Raw genomic sequence first — 19,284 nt, 5'->3', positions numbered from 1 at the left:
TTATGGCAAAAAAAATTCTACTGCAACCTTTGTATTTGAGTATTTGATAGTACCCTTCAAATACTTGAAAGGTTGTCACACAGAGGAGGGCCAGGATCTCTTCTCGATCATCCCAGAGTGCAGGACACAGAATAGTGGGCTCAAGTTACAGGAAGCCGGATTCCGGCTAGACATCAGGAAAAGCTTCCTGACTGTTAGAGCAGTACGACAATGGAACCAGTTACCTAGGGAGGTGGTGGGCTCTCCCACACTAAAGGCATTCAAGAGGCAGCTGAACAGCCATCTGTCAGGTATGCTTTAGGGTGGATTCCTTATTTAATGGCCTTATAGGCCCCTTCCAACTCTACTATTCTATGATTCTATGATTCCAACCACTGTCTATATGTAGGCTTGCTTTCATGTCCACGTTCCATCTTGCATAGAGTTATTTTACACCAAAGTTTTGCCTTTGCAAGCAAAACATTAATAAAAATGGCTCCAGAATGGTTTCTACAGTGTTGTCCACTAGTTTGCAGATACTAGATGTTTTTCCTGCCCTTGCTCCCCCTCCCCACAATATTGATGAAAGTCTGATTGTTGCAGACTTTTTATCGCTAGAGAGAATAAGAAAAAACTCATAATCTCCATAACTAAGTGAAATGTTTTCTGTGGCATTCAGAGCTTGTTCTCTTATTACAGTGCATGATCTGATGTTTTGTGATTTTAAAACCGAAATTTATTGAACACTGCGCTATCCCCCTATGTTCAAACTGTTTTGGCTGAGTAATTGCTAAAGCTGTACTGCAGTTGGCATTGTTGGTAGCGCTTATCTATGGTAGAATTGAAGGGCTCTGTTTCTAGTTTACTGCTATTTCTTCTTCATTGTTGCCGTTGTTGTAGAAGACCATCCTGTGAACCTTGGTTATTAGCTTGCATATAAATATTTATTCTAAGTAAATAATAAGATGGAAATCACCTCCCACGTCTCTGAAAATCTGGGAATTCTGCAGACAATATCCCAGGCAGTTCAAAAGCAACTTGCAGAAATCACCTCATTCACATGGAAGTTCTTAGGTGCACAAACATCAGGATCTCTGGATTTTTGGAAAAGCATAAATATAAGCAGACTGTTTTTTATAAAATAGGAACTTTATTACTTTAAAGAATATGAAACATAATAGGCCTGTTCATACTTAGCAGTAAATTGTGGGTTAATTAACCAAAGATTGCCCAGGTTGTATGCCATGTACAAGTTGCTTCCACTTTGCATAATCAACCTCCAATGGGCCCAATCATAAGTTGTTACATGACATGTGATCCCAGACACTTTGGGTTGTTTGTGGGTTCATGTAACTTAACCTTTGTTTCACCCACAAACAACTCAAAGTGTCCAGGTTCACACATTACACAACAACCTGTGTGCGGAAGTGACTTGCGTGCAGCGCACAATGTGGCAAGTTGTGGGTTAAACAATTTAACCCACGATTTGCCACTGTAACATGCAAAGCAGGTCATTGTATAACTATAAAGCAGGTCACTGTATATAGCTTTAGGTTTCATAAAGATACCAAGTGTATTGCTTGGTACCTATGAAATGAAAACGTATTAAATGTCTTAAATTTTATAAACAATAATTGCAAACATACCCAGAGATGGAGCTAAAAGCTGCTGCATTCTAAGATATTGAACAGCATAGTAGTTTTTGCCATTAGGGAAAACAGGAAAACAAAACGGAAGTTGAATATTGAAATCAATTTTATCATAAACAGTTTTATCTGATCAAGAGAACATTATATAGACATCAGCATTATGTTGCCAACACAGAAGAAACACATAATTTTTGAGTTCAGAAACTAATTAAGGAGTGGGATCAACTTGGATATTAGTATATAAGTTTTCAAAGGTTTCAGACTTATGCACACTTAATTAGAAGTGAGCCCTATCATATTTGGTGGGACTGGCTTCTTAGAATCAAGTTAAAAGTGCCATAGCTATAAAGAAAAGTAGTTATCCTGACCCAGTGTTTTTATTTATATTTCAAGGATGTATCATTAAATGTTAGCAGCATGAATCACATTTATTTCTCCAATCAGAGCCTTTGTTCTTTGTTTAATGGGCCTGGAAAATGGAAGGTTTTCATGAATTGAAATAAACTCCTCAGCTCTCTCGTGTGTGTGTGTGTGTTCAGACATTCATCAGTTTTTCCATGATGCAGAAAATGAATAGGAGGCAAGAGACAGGTTGTGTTATGTACAGGCCCTTGCCACCCTCTGACAGGCACGATATGCTTGGCAGAAGCCAAATCACTTGCTTGTTAAAGCAGCAGTACTATAACTGCTTACTTCCCTTGAATATTGGATGTGGGAGTTTGGCTGTTTTAGTATTTTAAATTGCTACCTTAAGTCTGTGTTTCAACGTTCTGGAGAAAAAAGAAAATATTTCCTACTATTCTTCTTAATTCACAAAACTTTCAGTTTTCACACTAGAAAAAAAATGTCCACACATTTGATTGAAATACAGTTGCTGCAAATCATACCATGGAGAACCTATCTAGTTTTCCTAATTATGCTAAAGGATTTCATCTCTCATTGATGGAGAAAAAGAGTCATAAGAGGAAGAGATGTTTCTAAAGCTGATGGCCCTGTACAGTCATAACAGCAAGTAATTGTCATTATGAGAACCAATACTGGGCTCACACATTCCCCCCCAGCTCCACCCCTTATGGGCAAGAGGAGGAGATCAAAAGCTTTTGCTTTTGAACTACCCATAGTTCCCTGCTGCTTCCAAACTCCGGAACTGTGGTTTTGTTTTACTGTGGTTTCAAGAAACAAGGATGATCAGATCATGCCCTGCTCCTGGTTTGCTTTAACCATTTGTGGGAACTTTGATTTGTTCTGATGTAACAGGGACCTGCACTTGCTTCAAAAGTGAAAGCTTTTGATCTCCTCTTACATGTGGAGAGAGAAGGTCCAGTGTGTGAGCCTGAGGCTCATTCTTGTAATGGCAAACCACCTGGGCTATGTCTGAATCTTGTGGAGTTTTGTAGAAGACAAAACATATTTCATGGCTATAACTGCATGATAAATTAGAGTGTGTTTCCCATTTACAGGTTACTAGTATTGGAATCCACAGCTTCATCAGGAGACATGTCTCGTCCACATCACATTGCATCAGTTGTTCCAAACCGGTATCCCCGTTGGTTCACCCTAAGTCACATTGAATCTCAGCAGTGTGAGTTGGCATCAACTATGCTAACTGCAGCCAAAGGTACAGTATGGGCAATTAAGCAGATACCTATTTTTATGTATGAGTTGATATTTGTCTCATTTGGACATAACACTAAACTGTGCTTTAGTGTAGCATGAACAAGCCTCTGGCTTGTCAATTCCCCCTTCCCCAATCCTTCTCCCATAAAGCCACGAAGAAATGAGAAGCTTTGGTTTTTGTTTTGGGCTAATCATGTTTTATTATGTCTGCACCAAGACCAAGTGGGTGGGTCTTAACTATGGCTTAGGAGAATAAGTTGACGTCGCAAACCATGGCTTATGAAGTTGGCTTGTTTCCCTAAACCAGCCTTCCCCCAAGATGTATTTGGAACTACAATTCCCATTATCCCTAGCCAACTGGGGATGGTAGGAGTTGTGCTTCAAGACATCTGGTGGGTGCTGAGTTGAGGAACGCTGGTCCAGCAATTATATCTGAACCTGACAATTGTGTATTTAGAATAAAAGTTGCTCACATAACTAGATGTTGTGATTAGTTGAAGCACTACTAAGTAAAACATATCTAAGCACATCACTTGCTAGTCATGTGGCTCCATAGATCACTTGGTGAGCATCTTTAGTTAAGATACATGGCAAGTTTATTTTGATTCATAGATGTTTGATTTTAGAAATGGAAAATATGGAAGAAAAATGTTGAAGGGTTTAGTATCTAATCACTGACATAGACTTCCAAACAATTCTGTTGTTAACCTCTCTTCTGCTCACATGTGCACATCTGAAGCTTTGGCGGGCCTCAGTGATGGCACACCGTAGTGTTCCTGTCACTAGTGGTAGTGTTTATGCAGGTTTTTTGGCTGACCTTGCAGGTGACGTTCGAAGGCTTGAAACAGTGTTAGAATCTATCCAGAAAAATATTCACTCCTCATCGCACATCTTCAAGCTTGCCCAGGATGCATTTAAAATAGCAACACTTATGGACAGTCTGCCGGATATCACCCTTTTGAAAGTCTCTTTGGAGTTGGGTCTTCAGGTATTTTTTTTTCTATTTGATGCAATTTTGATGTTGCAGTAAGAAGCCATGAACCCTTAGGTCAGTTTTGTACATACATTAAAAGCGAGTGTTTCCTACCAATCAAGGGTCTATGAGACCTTGTCATTCTGCTGCTGTGCAAGATGGTGGGCAAAGAGGGGAGTTAAAGGACAGGGGTGTAATCCAACCAGTGCGTTTCCACTAGCAGCCCCCAAAATGACTCTGGAGCGCTCCCAACTCACTAGCTCACATTGGAGAGCTGTTCCACTGACAAAACCCTCCAGTGGAGGAACAGCCGTTCTATTGCACCCCCTGCATATTTATTCCTTTCTCCTTGAGATGTGTTTTTTTAAAGGCTCTCTTATGTTACAAGTTGCTGTCAAGATTGAGAACATATAATAAGGTATCTTGTATTCTTGGTAGCAAAGCAGCACACAGGCTGGTTGACAAAGCATGTATAAATTATGCAGCTGTTCTTGCACTTTGCTTCCAGCCTGTTCTAGAATTAAAATTAGACCACTGAAATACCCAACCCTCAAAGTATGGACAGCTTGGCCTCACCTGAAAACCACAGTGAGGTATCAAGACTGTCATGCAGCGACTTGTAGGTGCTTCTTAGGACACATACACAAAATAGACCTAAAACATTGAAGGACTCTTCCAAAGTAACAGTGGCAAATGCCAATTCTCTGTGTGTGTGTGTGTGTGAGAGAGAGAGAGAGAGAGAGAGGCCAGTGGGGAGACTAGTATTTAGGAGGCATTGGAATACAGAAAGCTTGAGTTCTCCAGAAGCCATCCACACAGTGGCCATATACAAACGTGGTCTGAAAAGAACAAGCAAACTAGAATAGTTGCCTGTGATATAACAAGATGTAAGAATCGCTGTTCTAGTGGTCGTTAGTCTAGATTATATTTTCTTCCATTAGGCTCTTGTCTGGGGGTGCAGAACCTTAGACCCAGGGCCAAATCCAGCCTGTCATGATTAACAAGATGGCCCCATCCCTTTCCTCCAACCACTGATTGTTTGATGGTTTCCTGGCTTTGTGCAGTCGTCGTCCCCATTCTAAAAGACCGAAACACCTCTCCAAAGCTTCGTTTCTGGCAGGAGGAGCTTTTATCTTAAAATATGCTTGTGTTTGGGGGCTTTTGGCCTTTGGCACAGTCCCCTTTTGCCTTATTTATTTATTGCATTTTTATCCCACCTTTTTTCCTCCAAGGAACCCAAGGCAGTATACATAATCTTCCTCCCCTCCATTTTTTCCTCACAACAACAACCCTGTGAGGTAAGTTGGGCTGCGAGTCTGTGACTGGCCCAAAGTCACCCAGTGGGTTTCCAGGGCTGAGTGGGGACTAGAACTCAGATCTCCTGACTCCCAGTCCAACATTTTCAGCCGTATCCACCCCAAGAACTTCTCCAAAATAGCATTTGGCTCTCGGGCTCAAAGAGGTTCTGCATCCCCTGCTCTAGTCAGTTCTTTACAAACACCTAAAATACGTAATGAATTGAGACAATGTTTGAAAACACAAGTCCGCAGGTTGACATCATGGATCCATAAAATATTTGCAGACAGATAAAGGATGTTGATATTGCATAAGGAGCATATCATTGATATAGTGTACAACTTCAAGTGACCTGTTTATATAACACTTTACTTTGTATTCTCTTCTATTATTTATTTGAGGCATTTCTGTGTCCTCCTTCCGTGTACAAAACTCCCAAAACAGCTAACAATTAATAAATGCAAAGTAATGGTATGTATGATTTATGTTTAACTCAGCAGTAAAACAGTCAAAACTAGCTAGGTGACTTGTTGGAAGGTTTAGCCCTAAGCAAATAAATTGGTCTTCACCTTGTGCTGAAAAAATACCAAGTGTCGTGCCAGACAAGCCTTCCTAGAGAGGGAATGCCACGTATAGGGTACCACTACTGAAAATACTGCCCCAGTCTTCTGAAGTTAGCCACATAGCGGCTGGAGAAAGGCCTCAAAATATTATCACAATGTTTAGGCAGGTTCCTGTGAGAGGAGGCCGCCCTTTAGATACCCAGTTCCCAAACTGTTCTTCTAAAGTAGTCTATTCTCCACATTAAGTTATTAATTAAGGGAAATGGGCCTTTTTAAAACTGGCGTAAGATGTACTTAACTTTTTAGTAGTGTATTATGGTATATGGAACATTATGGTTACCACACACTGATCTATTGATTTTGACCCTTTTAACATGTTGCATGTTATTCTGTTGGGGTAAGTACTCTGCCTTCATGATTGGTTTTGTGGACATTTCAGCTGGTGGTGCTGTGCACCAGAGTGGTATGACTTCAGTGTTGGAGGAATGTCCCAATCCTCTATCCAACTAGCAAACATCTAAACTATCAGTGTTGTCCAGTGAAGAATGCCAAATGAAAATAGCTGTTGTGGCAACCACTGCTTAGAGTTGTAGTACTGATCACAACTCCTTTCTCTTACCCGACAACCTAATTATTGTGTTTCCCTAGCATATAGTGAAAATTACTAGGAGATTGTTGTGGAGTAAAATTAAAGGAGTCAAACTACAGAATAAGATGGGTGTAAGAAAGTAATTGAGAGGATGTACAGAAAGAAGAGAGATAGGAGAACTCGTTTTGCCCTTTATGGGATTGTCCTTCATGTAATGCTGATACTTGCCATAAGATCTTGAGATAAGTTGTTTATGAGTATAAATGGGTTCATCCATTCCTGGTAAACGTTCTTAATTAGATACTATTGTGGCCATAGCACTCGGCTACTTGGAACTAATACCTTTAAAATATCTTACATATCCATAAAATATTCATCTTTTTGAATAGGTGATGCGCATGACGTTATCAACATTGAATTGGCGGCGGCGAGAGATGGTGAGGTGGTTGGTAACATGTGCAACAGAAGTAGGTATGAGCTGCCATTGACCTCTGAAGAATCTTGATTTAACTCGTGCTGTAAAATAGTCTGATCATTTCCTGTATATAAGAGTTTTCAATGGTCTTTACTGGGTCCATTCTTACCATGTTGCTCTTCCAGTGAAAACTGGAGCACTTCCACATCAAACATTTAAATTGTCATTTTGAATTTCCTGCCTCTGTGCAATGATGTCGCATGAATTGAGTGTTCCAGATGTTAACGTTTTTCTCACACTTAAATGCCACCCTAACCATTTTTAGTATCTGGAGAAAGAAGCTGTCTCCAGCGAGAGAGCACATGATCCATGTAGGTCCCCAGGAATGCAGCCATGCAAAGGGTGTACATTTTGTCCATACTGTGTCCTCAGATATAGTGAGAACCTCTTTGTAGCAATTTGTGTAAATACAGCAGCTGAAAAAACCACTTACATGAATTGCCACAAGGAACAAAGAGGGGTGAGAGGACACGCACCCCACCCTGCAAAATGTGGAGCAGCTCATGAAATGTCTGAACTGTTCCAATGCCTGTCAATTTTCAGGAACAGGAACATTCTCTACCAGATCATGCAAATTAAATAGCCATGTTTTGAGGAACTACATGTTCTTTTACATGCTGCATCAATCACGCATGCCCTTTGCCACAAAAAGGCATTCTTTGCATAGCTTCTGAAAGTACCATTAGTGTTCTCTTAAAACAACCTAAACAAATTAGTCCAAACCTTGGCCAAAAATATTAGAGTATCTATTATTTATGGGTGTGTGTTTTGTATTCTCAAATTTGCTCACAATCATAAGCTCAAAAGAATTTTAAATAGGTGTTCTCTATATTTTATTTCCAATTTTGCTAAGATGAATAACTCCTATTGTCCAAGCAGATTTCCTTGATTGCTTTGCCACCATCGCTGCAAAAACTATTTTGTTGGGATTTCATTTCCCCCCTATTTAGGGACCAAAACTGTCCGTTTTACTGTTCTTTAGCCTCTCATCAAGCGATGTGCACCTGTAAATTTGCATCCTCTTTTTTTTTCTTTATAGCATCTTTGTCTTGGCCAAGACAATTAAAACCTAGATTGCATTCTAGATATTAAGAGGGCAAGTTTGTTGTTTCACTCAGTTCACGATTGGCAAGCAAATTGCCTTTTTATTCTGCTGTACATTAGCATATATATATGTATAGCTTCCATAAGGAAGCCGTAATGTCATGCAAAGATCACCTCTGAGACTCGAGCAAGTTTATAAATGAGGGGCATGTTTGTTTATGTAAATGAAGGCCAGTCATTGAGTGGCTGGCCTTAGTGCCTAGTGCAGGGTAAAGGGGTAGATGTGCATGCATGCACATAGTACAGCAGGGCCCAAATGAGCAAAATAAGGACCTCTGGGTGTGGTTAGATGAGCGCACAGATGTGTGCAAATTACTTCAAGCAATAATGAGGCACTCAAGCTGCCTATAAGCTTCAATTTATGGAGCCCATCAGTCATTGTTTGCCCTCGCAAGAGCAACAAAAGGGTACTAAAGAAACCTGCACATTTCAGATAGGAAAGCTGGAAGTGACTATAGATGAGGATTTTTCCTTAAGGACAGAAATGTCATTATTTCTATTGGGGTTATATCCAATGCAGCATAGACCTTTTTTCCTTCCTTCCTTCCTTTTTTGGTGAAAGGATGTTAGTTTCTTATGAATAAATGCATTGGGTGCTAGGACTTGTTTGGAATGGGCTGCCCCCCTCGCCTTCCCTTCGGCTGTTCGTGGGGCGGCTTGTTTCCATGAATGGCACAACCATGTGTTGTAATGATCTGCGAGTCTATATTGGAGTTTTATCATCTGCAATCTTTCATCTGTGGTCTTCTTGACATCCAAGTGAGGCCTGCCATTAACTTCAAATGGGGTATAGGCTAAAGTAGTAATATGCAGAGTTGCCCATAGGCTGTGATTGAGGCTGAGGTTGCAAGCTGGTCTTCACTTTTATTAGCGGTGGACAGGGAAAGAGCTGGCTACTTTGCAAAACTCGAATCTGTCATGGTTAACACTGGGCCCGCTCTGTAGTGATAGGAACTGAGCATGGGGTCCTTGTTTTCTGTTTTTTTGCGTAAGCATATTACCACTTATAGTCAACATTTTCAGGAGGGTGGGTCGGTTATTTTACTGCCTCTTCTTTACTGTGCATTTGGCACAATATAGCCTAGATAGGATTGGGTCTAAGAAATCGTATTTCAAGGTTAACTTCCTATGTTTCTTTTAGAAGATGCAGGTTGTGTGCAGATTTCCCAGAGAGCAGTCAGTCTCCCGATCTGCTGTCCCATGTCTTTTCTAAATTCCTTCCTTTCTGAAAAAAATACATGTGCTGGCCGCATTAGGGATACATTCAGTTTAAGCAGGCCTATTGTGTATTCTGCATTGGAAGTTGCAAGTTCTGCTTCAAGGCAATCCAGGTTGCATGCGTTACAGAAATATAGAAATATATGCATGACAAATGGCTTTTAGTATTTGATGTTGTTAGCACATTTCCAAATGTGCCTTTGTGAACATAAGGGTTAGAATCTTGGAGAACTGATACTCTTCTGGGTGTTGAATTTGGCATTGTTGTTGCATAGTAGTGTAGTATACACACAATCCTGATCTCAACACACAGGTACTGTAGGGAGCTTCCACAACAGCCCCCATGCCTTAAGGTCTTCTTCTAGATTAACATTTGGGTCAGTCTTGGTGACAAACGTCTTTCTGTGCCTCACAGGTGTTTATGCACTGGACAGCATCATGCAAAACTGGTTTACACTTTTCACTCCAACTGAAGCTACTAGCATTGTTGCTACCACGGTGATGTCCAACAGCACTATAGTCCGTTTGCATCTAGACTGCCATCAGCAGGAGAAACTGGCCAGCAGTGCTAGGACGCTTGCCCTACAGTGTGCCATGAAGGATCCTCAAAACTGTGCCCTCTCTGCACTGACCTTGTGTGAAAAGGATCATATAGCTTTTGAGACTGCTTACCAAATTGTTCTTGATGCTGCTGCAACCGGCATGAGCTACACACAGCTTTTCACCATAGCGCGATACATGGAACATCGTGGTTACCCGATGCGCGCCTACAAACTGGCCACGTTGGCCATGACGCATCTCAACCTGAGTTACAATCAGGACACGCACCCTGCCATTAATGATGTTTTATGGGCATGCGCACTCAGCCACTCCCTTGGGAAAAATGAACTAGCGGCTATCATACCTCTGGTGGTCAAAAGTGTCAAATGTGCAACAGTACTGTCGGACATCTTGCGTAGATGTACTTTGACCACTCCTGGAATGGTGGGACTTCACGGAAGGAGGAACTCTGGTAAGCTCATGTCATTGGACAAAGCCCCGCTAAGGCAACTCTTGGACGCCACCATCGGAGCGTATATTAATACCACACACTCTCGGCTCACGCACATCAGTCCACGGCATTACAGTGAATTTATAGAGTTCCTGAGTAAGGCCCGTGAGACTTTCTTAATGGCTCATGATGGACACATTCAGTTTACACAGTTCATTGACAACCTAAAACAAATCTACAAAGGCAAAAAGAAACTGATGATGTTGGTTCGTGAACGGTTTGGTTGACAAAAAAAAAAAAGTGTGAATGGGGATGTGGGGGGAGGGGAGGAATGGGAGGGTGGTATGTTTTTACTTGAGCCTGCCTTTGTATCCTTTTTAACTTAAACAGAGCCACGCCGGTATTATATGTGTATAGTTATATACTGAGTTTGCAAAACTAAAATGTCACGTTGTGAAAGTTTGTTTGTGTGTGTGTGTTTATTTTTTTTTCCTTTCCTTTTTTCTGTTTTGTATGAGAGATTGAGAGGCTTCAAAAAAAAAAAAGTTTGGTTTACACTGAGTATATGTTGTCAAGTGGCTGAAGTCCACAGAGCTCTCCTGTTCTTTCTGTATACGTTCACAGCCTCAAAACAAAACGAAGAGAGAGAGAGAGAGAGAAATGTATTGCAATGGCTTTAAAAACAAAACAAAACAAAAAAAACCAAACAAAAACACCTCCATCCTGTGATAAGTACCTCGAATGGCTCCAGCTTTACTCCTTTGTAACTCATCCTGACATTTCAGCTTCTTTAAAATGAACCAACCACACAGATAACGTAATAGTTTCAAAGGCTGACCCACGTGGCTTTGCAGTGCTTGTTCATCCAGAAGCATGGCACACGATGCTTGTGCATGTGGAAACTTAGCGACTGTCAACATACATTCTCAGGGATTTATCTGAAGAAAAAAAAAATTAAAAAGAATGAAAGCATTTATTGTACTGTATATATATTATAGTATATGTCGGAATATTGAGGGGGAAATATAACTAACTAATTTATAAAAAAATAAAAAAAATCTATAATGCGAAATACTTGAAGCTGCAGTAGCTTGGTTTTAAACAAAAACGAGACAAATGTATTGAAAAAAGACTCAAGTACGCCTAGCTTCAGAGCTGGCTCAGGTGATGAACTTAATATGCTGGGCATCTATGCAGAGCCACCTTTTGGATTGCATTGTTGGATGGAAATTGGGGGGGAATTTATACATGCATATATATTTATACAGACACGTGTGTGTATGTGTATATATATGTATACACTCTCTTGCGCTTGTAACAGGCACTCTATTGAAGAGGAGACAACACAGCCAGAGCAGCAAGCCTTAGCATTAAGAATACAGTATGCCAGATTTGGGGTTTGTGCCTCCTAGCCTAGAAAACTTAAATATCCTTTCTTTCTTTTTCACACACAAGGTGGCTACAGGTAACAATGTACCACATTGTCGCTACTTGTAAACTTTATCTGGGTGTGCACAAACTACATTGCAATCCCGGTCACCAGTAGCATCTGGCCATCTGATGAAGTGGTGGTTTTTTACCACTTTCTTGAAACAAACAAATTACAAAAGCAGTGATGTTATAAAACAACTACAACAACTTTGCTATATGGTCAGTCGCTGTAAGTGACCAGCTTCCAAAGTGGTTCATGCACATTGCACTTAGCTCATAAGTAGTGACCATGAGGCAAGTATTTGTCTGTAGCTACCTACAATGTTTTCCAAAACGATTGACATAGTACATTACGCCTTTGCAGTGAGCTAATAATAAGCTAATCTTCGTGCACAAATAACATATATATATATTATATATATATAAATATAAATATATTCTGCATAGGTATTTGACTTTGTGCAGGACAGAAAGTTGTGTAGGTATGACTGTTCTACTTTTCAGTTGAATTTTTTTTAAGAAATATTTTTTATTTCCTCTAGAATTACTTCAAAATAAAACAGCCTTCTATCTTGCCTTGTCTTAATGCTTTAAAATAACCAAACTGGAGATCTAACTACCAAACTGTTCATTATTATTATTATATTATTATTATTATTACCAATTTTGGTTACAGTATAGTGTCTTTTATTTTAGCTGATGGTTCTATATCCTTGTGCTTTTTAAAGCATTTTTTTTAACATTTTGGTGCAAAAGTTGTCCTGTGTCTCTTGTTCTTTTCATTAGAGAACATGCTAGCGGTATGTTTGTAGACATTTTTTGTTTGTTTAGAAGGGGGGGAAAACTTGTTCCATGCTCTCCATTTTATTTATTATACTAGGAAAAAAAAGGTTGTACTTCATCACCCATGTAAACATGCTCATGAAGTTGAAAGTAATTAAGATTTGATACACTGATATCAATTTATTTATGTAACTAAATCACTGTTTTATAAACTTGTTAATGATCAACAATTTTTTTTGTTTTGATTAAAATTAGTTTTTTGAAAGTTGATTTTGGCTTCCTTTATGGTATGTCACTTAGTAAAACACCGGATGGTGAAACTTAAAGACTCTAGGCAAGCATTTCAGATTTATAAGAGAAACCATCTTTGCATCTCCCTATATTTTTGCATTGAGTTTAAATACTAAAGGCGCTCTTGGACCAAGCCCCAGGGCAACATGTGCCAGGATAGCAGAGAATTCTTAACTCTGCTCATATTTAATACTAGTGTTGCTGAATTTACAGTACTGGGGGGTACATCCACCCCCACCCCCCAATGGTGGCAAAAGCTGCCCATCCATTAATTCAGCAGTGGCCCTCATCTTTCTACAGTGCTAGCATGTAACCATGCTAAGCATTAACCAGCCCTTCCACAAGTATAGCTCATTCATGGTCCCTGCATACTCCTCAGCTGCGCCTGTGGTGGGGACATAAGTGTAAACTGGCCCATATAGAAGCTGTTCCATGTGATAAGCTGTTCATGTGTGGGATTTTATTAGTTCCCCAGTGAAATCCACATGCTTCATACATGTTGTATTCATATTAAATACAACGTTCATACTTGGTGTTTTTAATGTATTGCAATTACTGATATGCTGCCTTTCAGGATACAAATCCTACCAAGTAACCTCCGCCCACCAAAAAAAATATCACAAACAATACTAACATTTGAGTCGGTGGAAAATGTCCCTGGAGGCAAAGAGAGTCCAGCTGGAGCAGGAACAGTTGACTGGTATTAACGTCATCTCTGTCCTGGAATACTTCCCACAGAGCTGTAGATTGTCAATGGCCCTAGGGAAGGGGGTGGGCAGAGGGAAGTCCAACCGGGGCAGGTCCTGCCTTTCTCTCTCTTGGCATTCTTCCAGGAATTATATGCTCAGCATACATTTGTATACAGAAGATACAAAAACAAGAGAAGTACAAGAAGAAAATACAGTGCAATCCTTGGGTATTGGCTGCATCGAAAGGGCTTACTCCTTCGCGTGTGCAGGATTGCACGAAACCAATGAAGTGTTAAAGCTGTGAAGGGTCTTTGTGCATAAAGCTCTAGTACAGGGGTGGGCAATGTGAGACTGTTCAGATGCTGTTGGTCTACAACTCCCATCATCCTTCACAATTGGCTATGGAGGCTAGGTCTGGAGGGGGATGTGGCCCTCAAGATATTTTAGCCTGCAAGTTGCCCACCCCTGCTCTAGAAGTTAAAAGCAGTTGTCACAACACCTCAGTTATTCATATGCTGACATGCATCCTATAGAAACTAGCTGCAGTTAAGTAGCTGGTTGTCTTGATGGAGTTTGTCTATGCACTGTGTGAGTGCGAGAGAGATGGAGACAGAAAGAGACTGGGTTGCATTGCCAGAAGACCTCAACCAATCCTACCCTCACCTGTAATTTTAAATTTAGCTTTACTAATTATTGTTTGTTTTGTTTTGTTTACTGCTTTTCCACCAAAAAGATGGTGCTCAAAGCAGCTAACAATCATAGGAACTAAAGAAAACAGAGTAAAAACATGGTTAAATAGTAAACTAATAAAATAAATATACCGTATTTCTTCGATTGTAAGATGCCATTGATTGTAAGACGCATACTAATTTCAGTACCACCAACAGGAAAAAAAAACAACCTAAGACACACCCGCGATTCTAAGACGGACCCCATTTTTAGAGATGTTTATATGGGGGGAAAAGTGTGTCTTGGAATCAAAGAAATAGGGTATTGAAAACACTTAAAAAACACAATAGTAACAGGCAAAAGTCTTTGTTTGAAGGTGGAAGGTCAACAGAGAGGAAGCCAACTTAGCCTCCCTGGACAGGGAATTCCACAGTCTGGGAGCAGCCACCAAGAAGGCCCCCTCCTGGTTCCCCCCCCCCCCCATCAATGTGCCTCTGAAGGTGGTGGTACCAAGAGAAGGGCATTTCCCCAAGACTTTAAAATCCAGGTAGGTTCATGGGAGGAGGCAGAAGGTAGCCCAGTCCCAAGTTATGTGAGGTATTATGTGCTCATAACACGCACACACAATCCAATCCATGCTTACCTAGCTCAGCTGCTAATCCAAATCTTCCCTTAGTTAAACTGACACAGCAGATTCCGCAAAGTTCTTCTACTTTGGTGGTTCACCTGAATGCTTCTATCCATGGCAACAGCGAATTCTTCTTTATTAAAAAAAAAAAAACAATAAAAATCCATGGATTTCTTGTCAATCAACAACCCAAAGTCTTCCAACTGTTTTGAACACTTCGCATTGCCAAATGCCTTGTGCTTATCTCATGGCGATGATATGTCTTGGATGGTGGGAAGTGGCTTATCTGGAGGGTCAGGGCAGGGGGTGCTCTGATAGTACAGGCCATTTTTTTTTCTGCTCAGGAGTTTTAGCAGCTGCACAAAAAAATTAAAAAATAAAAATCTAAGAGGAACCAGACTAGGCAAGAACATCACTTCTGTGAAATGGCTGCCAGAATCCCCTTCTGCTTCAGTCTGCTGCTCTGTCATCCACACCCTTGTTGATACGACAGCACTATATACTCTGCAACATCAAGGGAGTGTGCTCCATAAATATCTCTGACTTCATAGCTTGCCCAATGGCCCTAGCTCATGCAGCTGTAATGCCACCACAAGCTATCCTGTGTTCAGAAATGTGTGTATCCTGTCCCAAAGCATTGCTGTTTTGTCACTGATTCAAAGTGATGTATGGGGCTCTGTAGCTTTGCTCATTGTCTGATGAAATATTTCATGTCAGGCAAGGTGTCACACATTTTAGTCTTTGCTAAAGTCATGTTATGCTGCCACCAACATTTTGTTCCCAGCTATTTTTTTTTAACCTAACTTCTGCTTAGGCCGTTCTTCCTGCATGCTTCCTCTCAAGCAGGGATGGCACAGGTCTGGCCCTCTAGATGTTAGACTGCATCTCCCATCATCCCTCACCATCAGCTATGCCGGCTGGAAATACCCCTTATTTGCATGGAGCCCTCCTCTTCCCCTGCCTCCTTGCAGAAAGAAGTGTTTTCCACACAAGCAAAGTTAAGGCCGGGCTGCGGTTCATGCCATTTCTTAAAGCACCTTAAAAAAACCCAAAGACATTATATATGAAACTAGCTGATATACCCGGCATTGCCTGAATCCCTGAATAACGTGTATTTGATAAATAACATATCTCTGCGACTTATTCATCTTCTAAGATGGTAAGAGATTTTTATTTCGGCAAGGAGCGTAGGGAAGAGGCTCTGTGTAGGTTCAAAAGTTGAACATTCAGTCCTTGAGAAATAGATTCTTATATTATTATAGAAAGTGTTTTATCACAATGGCCGCCAAAGGCCAGCAAATCTAGCCTCCCGTCCGTAGCATGCTGGAAGTTGTAGGTGTAAGCCTATGTTTTTTATTAAATTCTTTAAAAATACTTAAAACCAAAAAAAATTGTTTTTAGATTTTTCTGGTACATTGTACAGCCAGACCTTTCAAACTGCCAAATTTCAAAATTCTAACTCATCTGGAAGTGGGTAAACATTTCCGGACACATAAACCCGCATACGTACTTACAACTTAATAGGTAGAGATAACCACGACGGCAAAACCACCTGCAGGCATACAGTCTGAATAAATGCATATGAAGGAGAGGGAGCAAAGGAAAGCCCATTGTCCTGCAGTATGTAGTTTGTAGTCATTAGAGGTCAACTTATTTCTCTCCAGATATTTTGGCTTACAACTCACCATTGGCCATGTGGGCTAGGGATGATGGGAGCTGTAGGCTAAAACACCTGGAGGACCACAAGTTGTCCATCCCTACATTCTGTCTTATTTGGTAGAAAGAATAATTTCTTGTACCTCTTGGGAACGAAGCAATCAAGAGTTTAATAAAGTTGAAAAATAGTTTTGTGAGAGCTTCCTCTCCCATTGTGTTCGCACATTTCTTTAGACCAGGGATGTTGAACTTCTTTCAACCCAAGGGCCAAATTCCATTTTGAAGACATTCTTGGGAGCTGCAATTCCAGGGGTGGGTGAGGCTGAGGGGGCAGAACCAAAAGCAGAGGGGATAAAAAAAAAGCATTGGAGAGACATTTCAACCTTTTAGGATGGACAAAAATTGCACAAAAGCAGGTAAAACATCTGTGGCCAGCTGGGGAACACCCGAAGCACAGATTTCCCCCCCGCGGTTGAAGTTCTGCACCCCCTGCTTTAGTGCTGTTGCCACCTCAGGCTAAACTGGTTTTGGAAGTGTTTGAAACAGTACAAGTTTTCGAAAACCCATGCCAAATCCTGTTTAAGCAGCAGCCAAACTTGGATAGCTGCACCTATTATGATCAGTCATCCTGCTTTAATATATGTATATCCAATCCCTTGGGAGGAAATAATCCTTTTTGTGAGGATAAAATGGAGGGGAGGGGGATTATGTATGCCGCCTTGTGTTCCTTAGAAGAAAAAAGGCGGGATATATAAATGTAATAAATAAATAAATAAGACTTATAGTCTGCCTCGGTAGGTTACTAGAGTAATATGTTGTATAGTAACAAATGGGCTCTAATGACAGTCAGTATGCCAGCAGGTAGAATGGGAAGGTCTGAACTAGAAAGTAAACATTCTTCCTATCTTGGAGGTATGAAACCATGGTGCAGCGTTTCTTGTAACTCAAAGCCCTTTTGGATGCAGGGTATTGACAGTAACAGCCCAACGCTACAAATGGTGGCGGAATATTGAAGGGTGTTGGCATTGCTTAGCCAATTAGTAATATCCTGTGGGTGGCCAAACTGCAGCCTGGATGCCTCAAGCGGCACAGAAGTTCATCGTACATCTGTACACGATTAGGAGATATGCCTATAGCATTGTCAGGCAGACCCGCATTCCTGACTGCCTCTTTGACTGTGGCAGGATGTACACTACTGCTTTATAACAGTCTATAACGGTATTGACAACTGTTGGGGCCCAGGACACATTCCATATACCGTTTTCAAACCACTTTCAAAGCGTTATATCCAGTTTGGTATAGATCTGGCCTGTGTTGCTACCTCTGCTGCCTTGATTCAATAGACTAATAATGACAAAATTGCATCCCAGCACAGGGGGCTGCAAATGTAATGCAGTGTACCTTACAGTGACAATATATCCTGTTCTGCGCCGCAGTTGTGCCACACATGGTCTGTTGTAGGGTTATTTGAGGGCTGTTTAACCATCAAACAAACTTTGCCATATAGGTATGGATGAGGAGACAAACTATGGCAACCTTCCACTAGGGGTTGAATATTCAAAATGGCCACCGGCACATACCACAACACACCATGGCTTAAATAAGCCATGGTGGGCTGCAGTGATTGTGCAAGTGTATCCTTAGTCTCCCTTGATACATCCATTCATTCTTGAGTCGAACAAACAGCCATTTTCTTTCACAAAGGGTTTCACGAATTACATGTTTTTGTGGTCAGGAGGTGTCTTGTCAACTCTAATCTAATGGCTCTGTCATGAACGATGTAATCCTATGCAATCTCTCATACCTGGGAGTAATACCCATTGGGCTTACTTTTACTACATTTACAAAGAATTGTAAATTCTGGTGGCTGGACTGTTGAGAGTGATTTGACTGTTTTTGATGATGGTACGGAAATAATTTTAAAATGAGCTAGAGTTCTGGGGAAAGCAGAGATAGCCTATGGTGGAGGACAAGACCAGGAAGAAGTATCTAGATCAGACCTCCCCAACCTGGTGCCCTCCAGATGGTGTGTGTGTGTGTGTGTTTTCCTACTTCAGCTCCCATCAGGCCAAGCAAGTGCAGCCAATTGTCAGGAATGCTGGGAATTGTTGTCCAAAACACAAAGTTGGGGAAGGCTCACCTAGACAAAGGTTACACCCTGAACTTTTGCTGTGAATCATCTGCTTAAGCCAGTCTTCCCCAAACTTGTGCTCTCATCGGGTTTACCCTTTCAACAGAACAGCAAGTTGGAAGACCAAATTATTTAGTCTTTCCTTTTGCATTGCAACCACAGGCAAATTCTCTATACTACAGAGACCATACCCTTGGAGACCTTGTCTGTTATCTAGAGGGTGGGGGGATATTTCGTTTCCCAGAGCTGGAAGCATTAATTGGTCAAAGCATATTCTCTGAACTATTTCAGACTTAAAAATAGTGCCCGCTGGATGTAGTTCAAAAGGTTATTTTGTAATGGGTGGTCTGTAATAAGAGCTCTATTTTTGAACTTCCCTCCTTCCTTCCTTTTCTCTATTTCCCCAGATGGGATTCTAAGCTCCAGATGAAAGGAAGCGAGGCACTGGGGTGGCTTTTACATTCCTTTGCTTAAGTCCATGAACAAGCCTTTACATTGGCAAGAGGAGAGGTCCCACAACATGCTAAGTGCGTGAGCATGCATCCCATTCTT

The 19,284-nt window shown here is 40.9% G+C and overlaps 1 protein-coding gene across 1 annotated transcript in view; it reads left to right on the top strand.

Annotated features, from left to right (window-relative positions):
• ZSWIM6 (zinc finger SWIM-type containing 6) overlaps window positions 1-12,938 on the top strand; it is a 107,817-nt gene extending 94,879 nt beyond the window's left edge. The window contains exons 11-14 of the mRNA XM_063128032.1: window positions 3,089-3,246; window positions 4,070-4,233; window positions 7,056-7,137; window positions 9,879-12,938. Of these exons, the coding sequence (XP_062984102.1) occupies window positions 3,089-3,246; window positions 4,070-4,233; window positions 7,056-7,137; window positions 9,879-10,741 (1,267 nt within the window). The 3' untranslated portion in view covers window positions 10,742-12,938. The remainder of the gene's footprint in view (window positions 1-3,088; window positions 3,247-4,069; window positions 4,234-7,055; window positions 7,138-9,878) is intronic.
• The last annotated feature ends 6,346 nt before the right edge of the window (window positions 12,939-19,284 follow it).

Source organism: Elgaria multicarinata, chromosome 6 (genome assembly GCF_023053635.1).
Source record: "Elgaria multicarinata webbii isolate HBS135686 ecotype San Diego chromosome 6, rElgMul1.1.pri, whole genome shotgun sequence".
NCBI lineage: Eukaryota > Metazoa > Chordata > Lepidosauria > Squamata > Anguidae > Elgaria > Elgaria multicarinata.
Note: the sequence above shows the minus strand (reverse complement) of the source record. Positions and strands in the feature narration are given on the sequence as shown.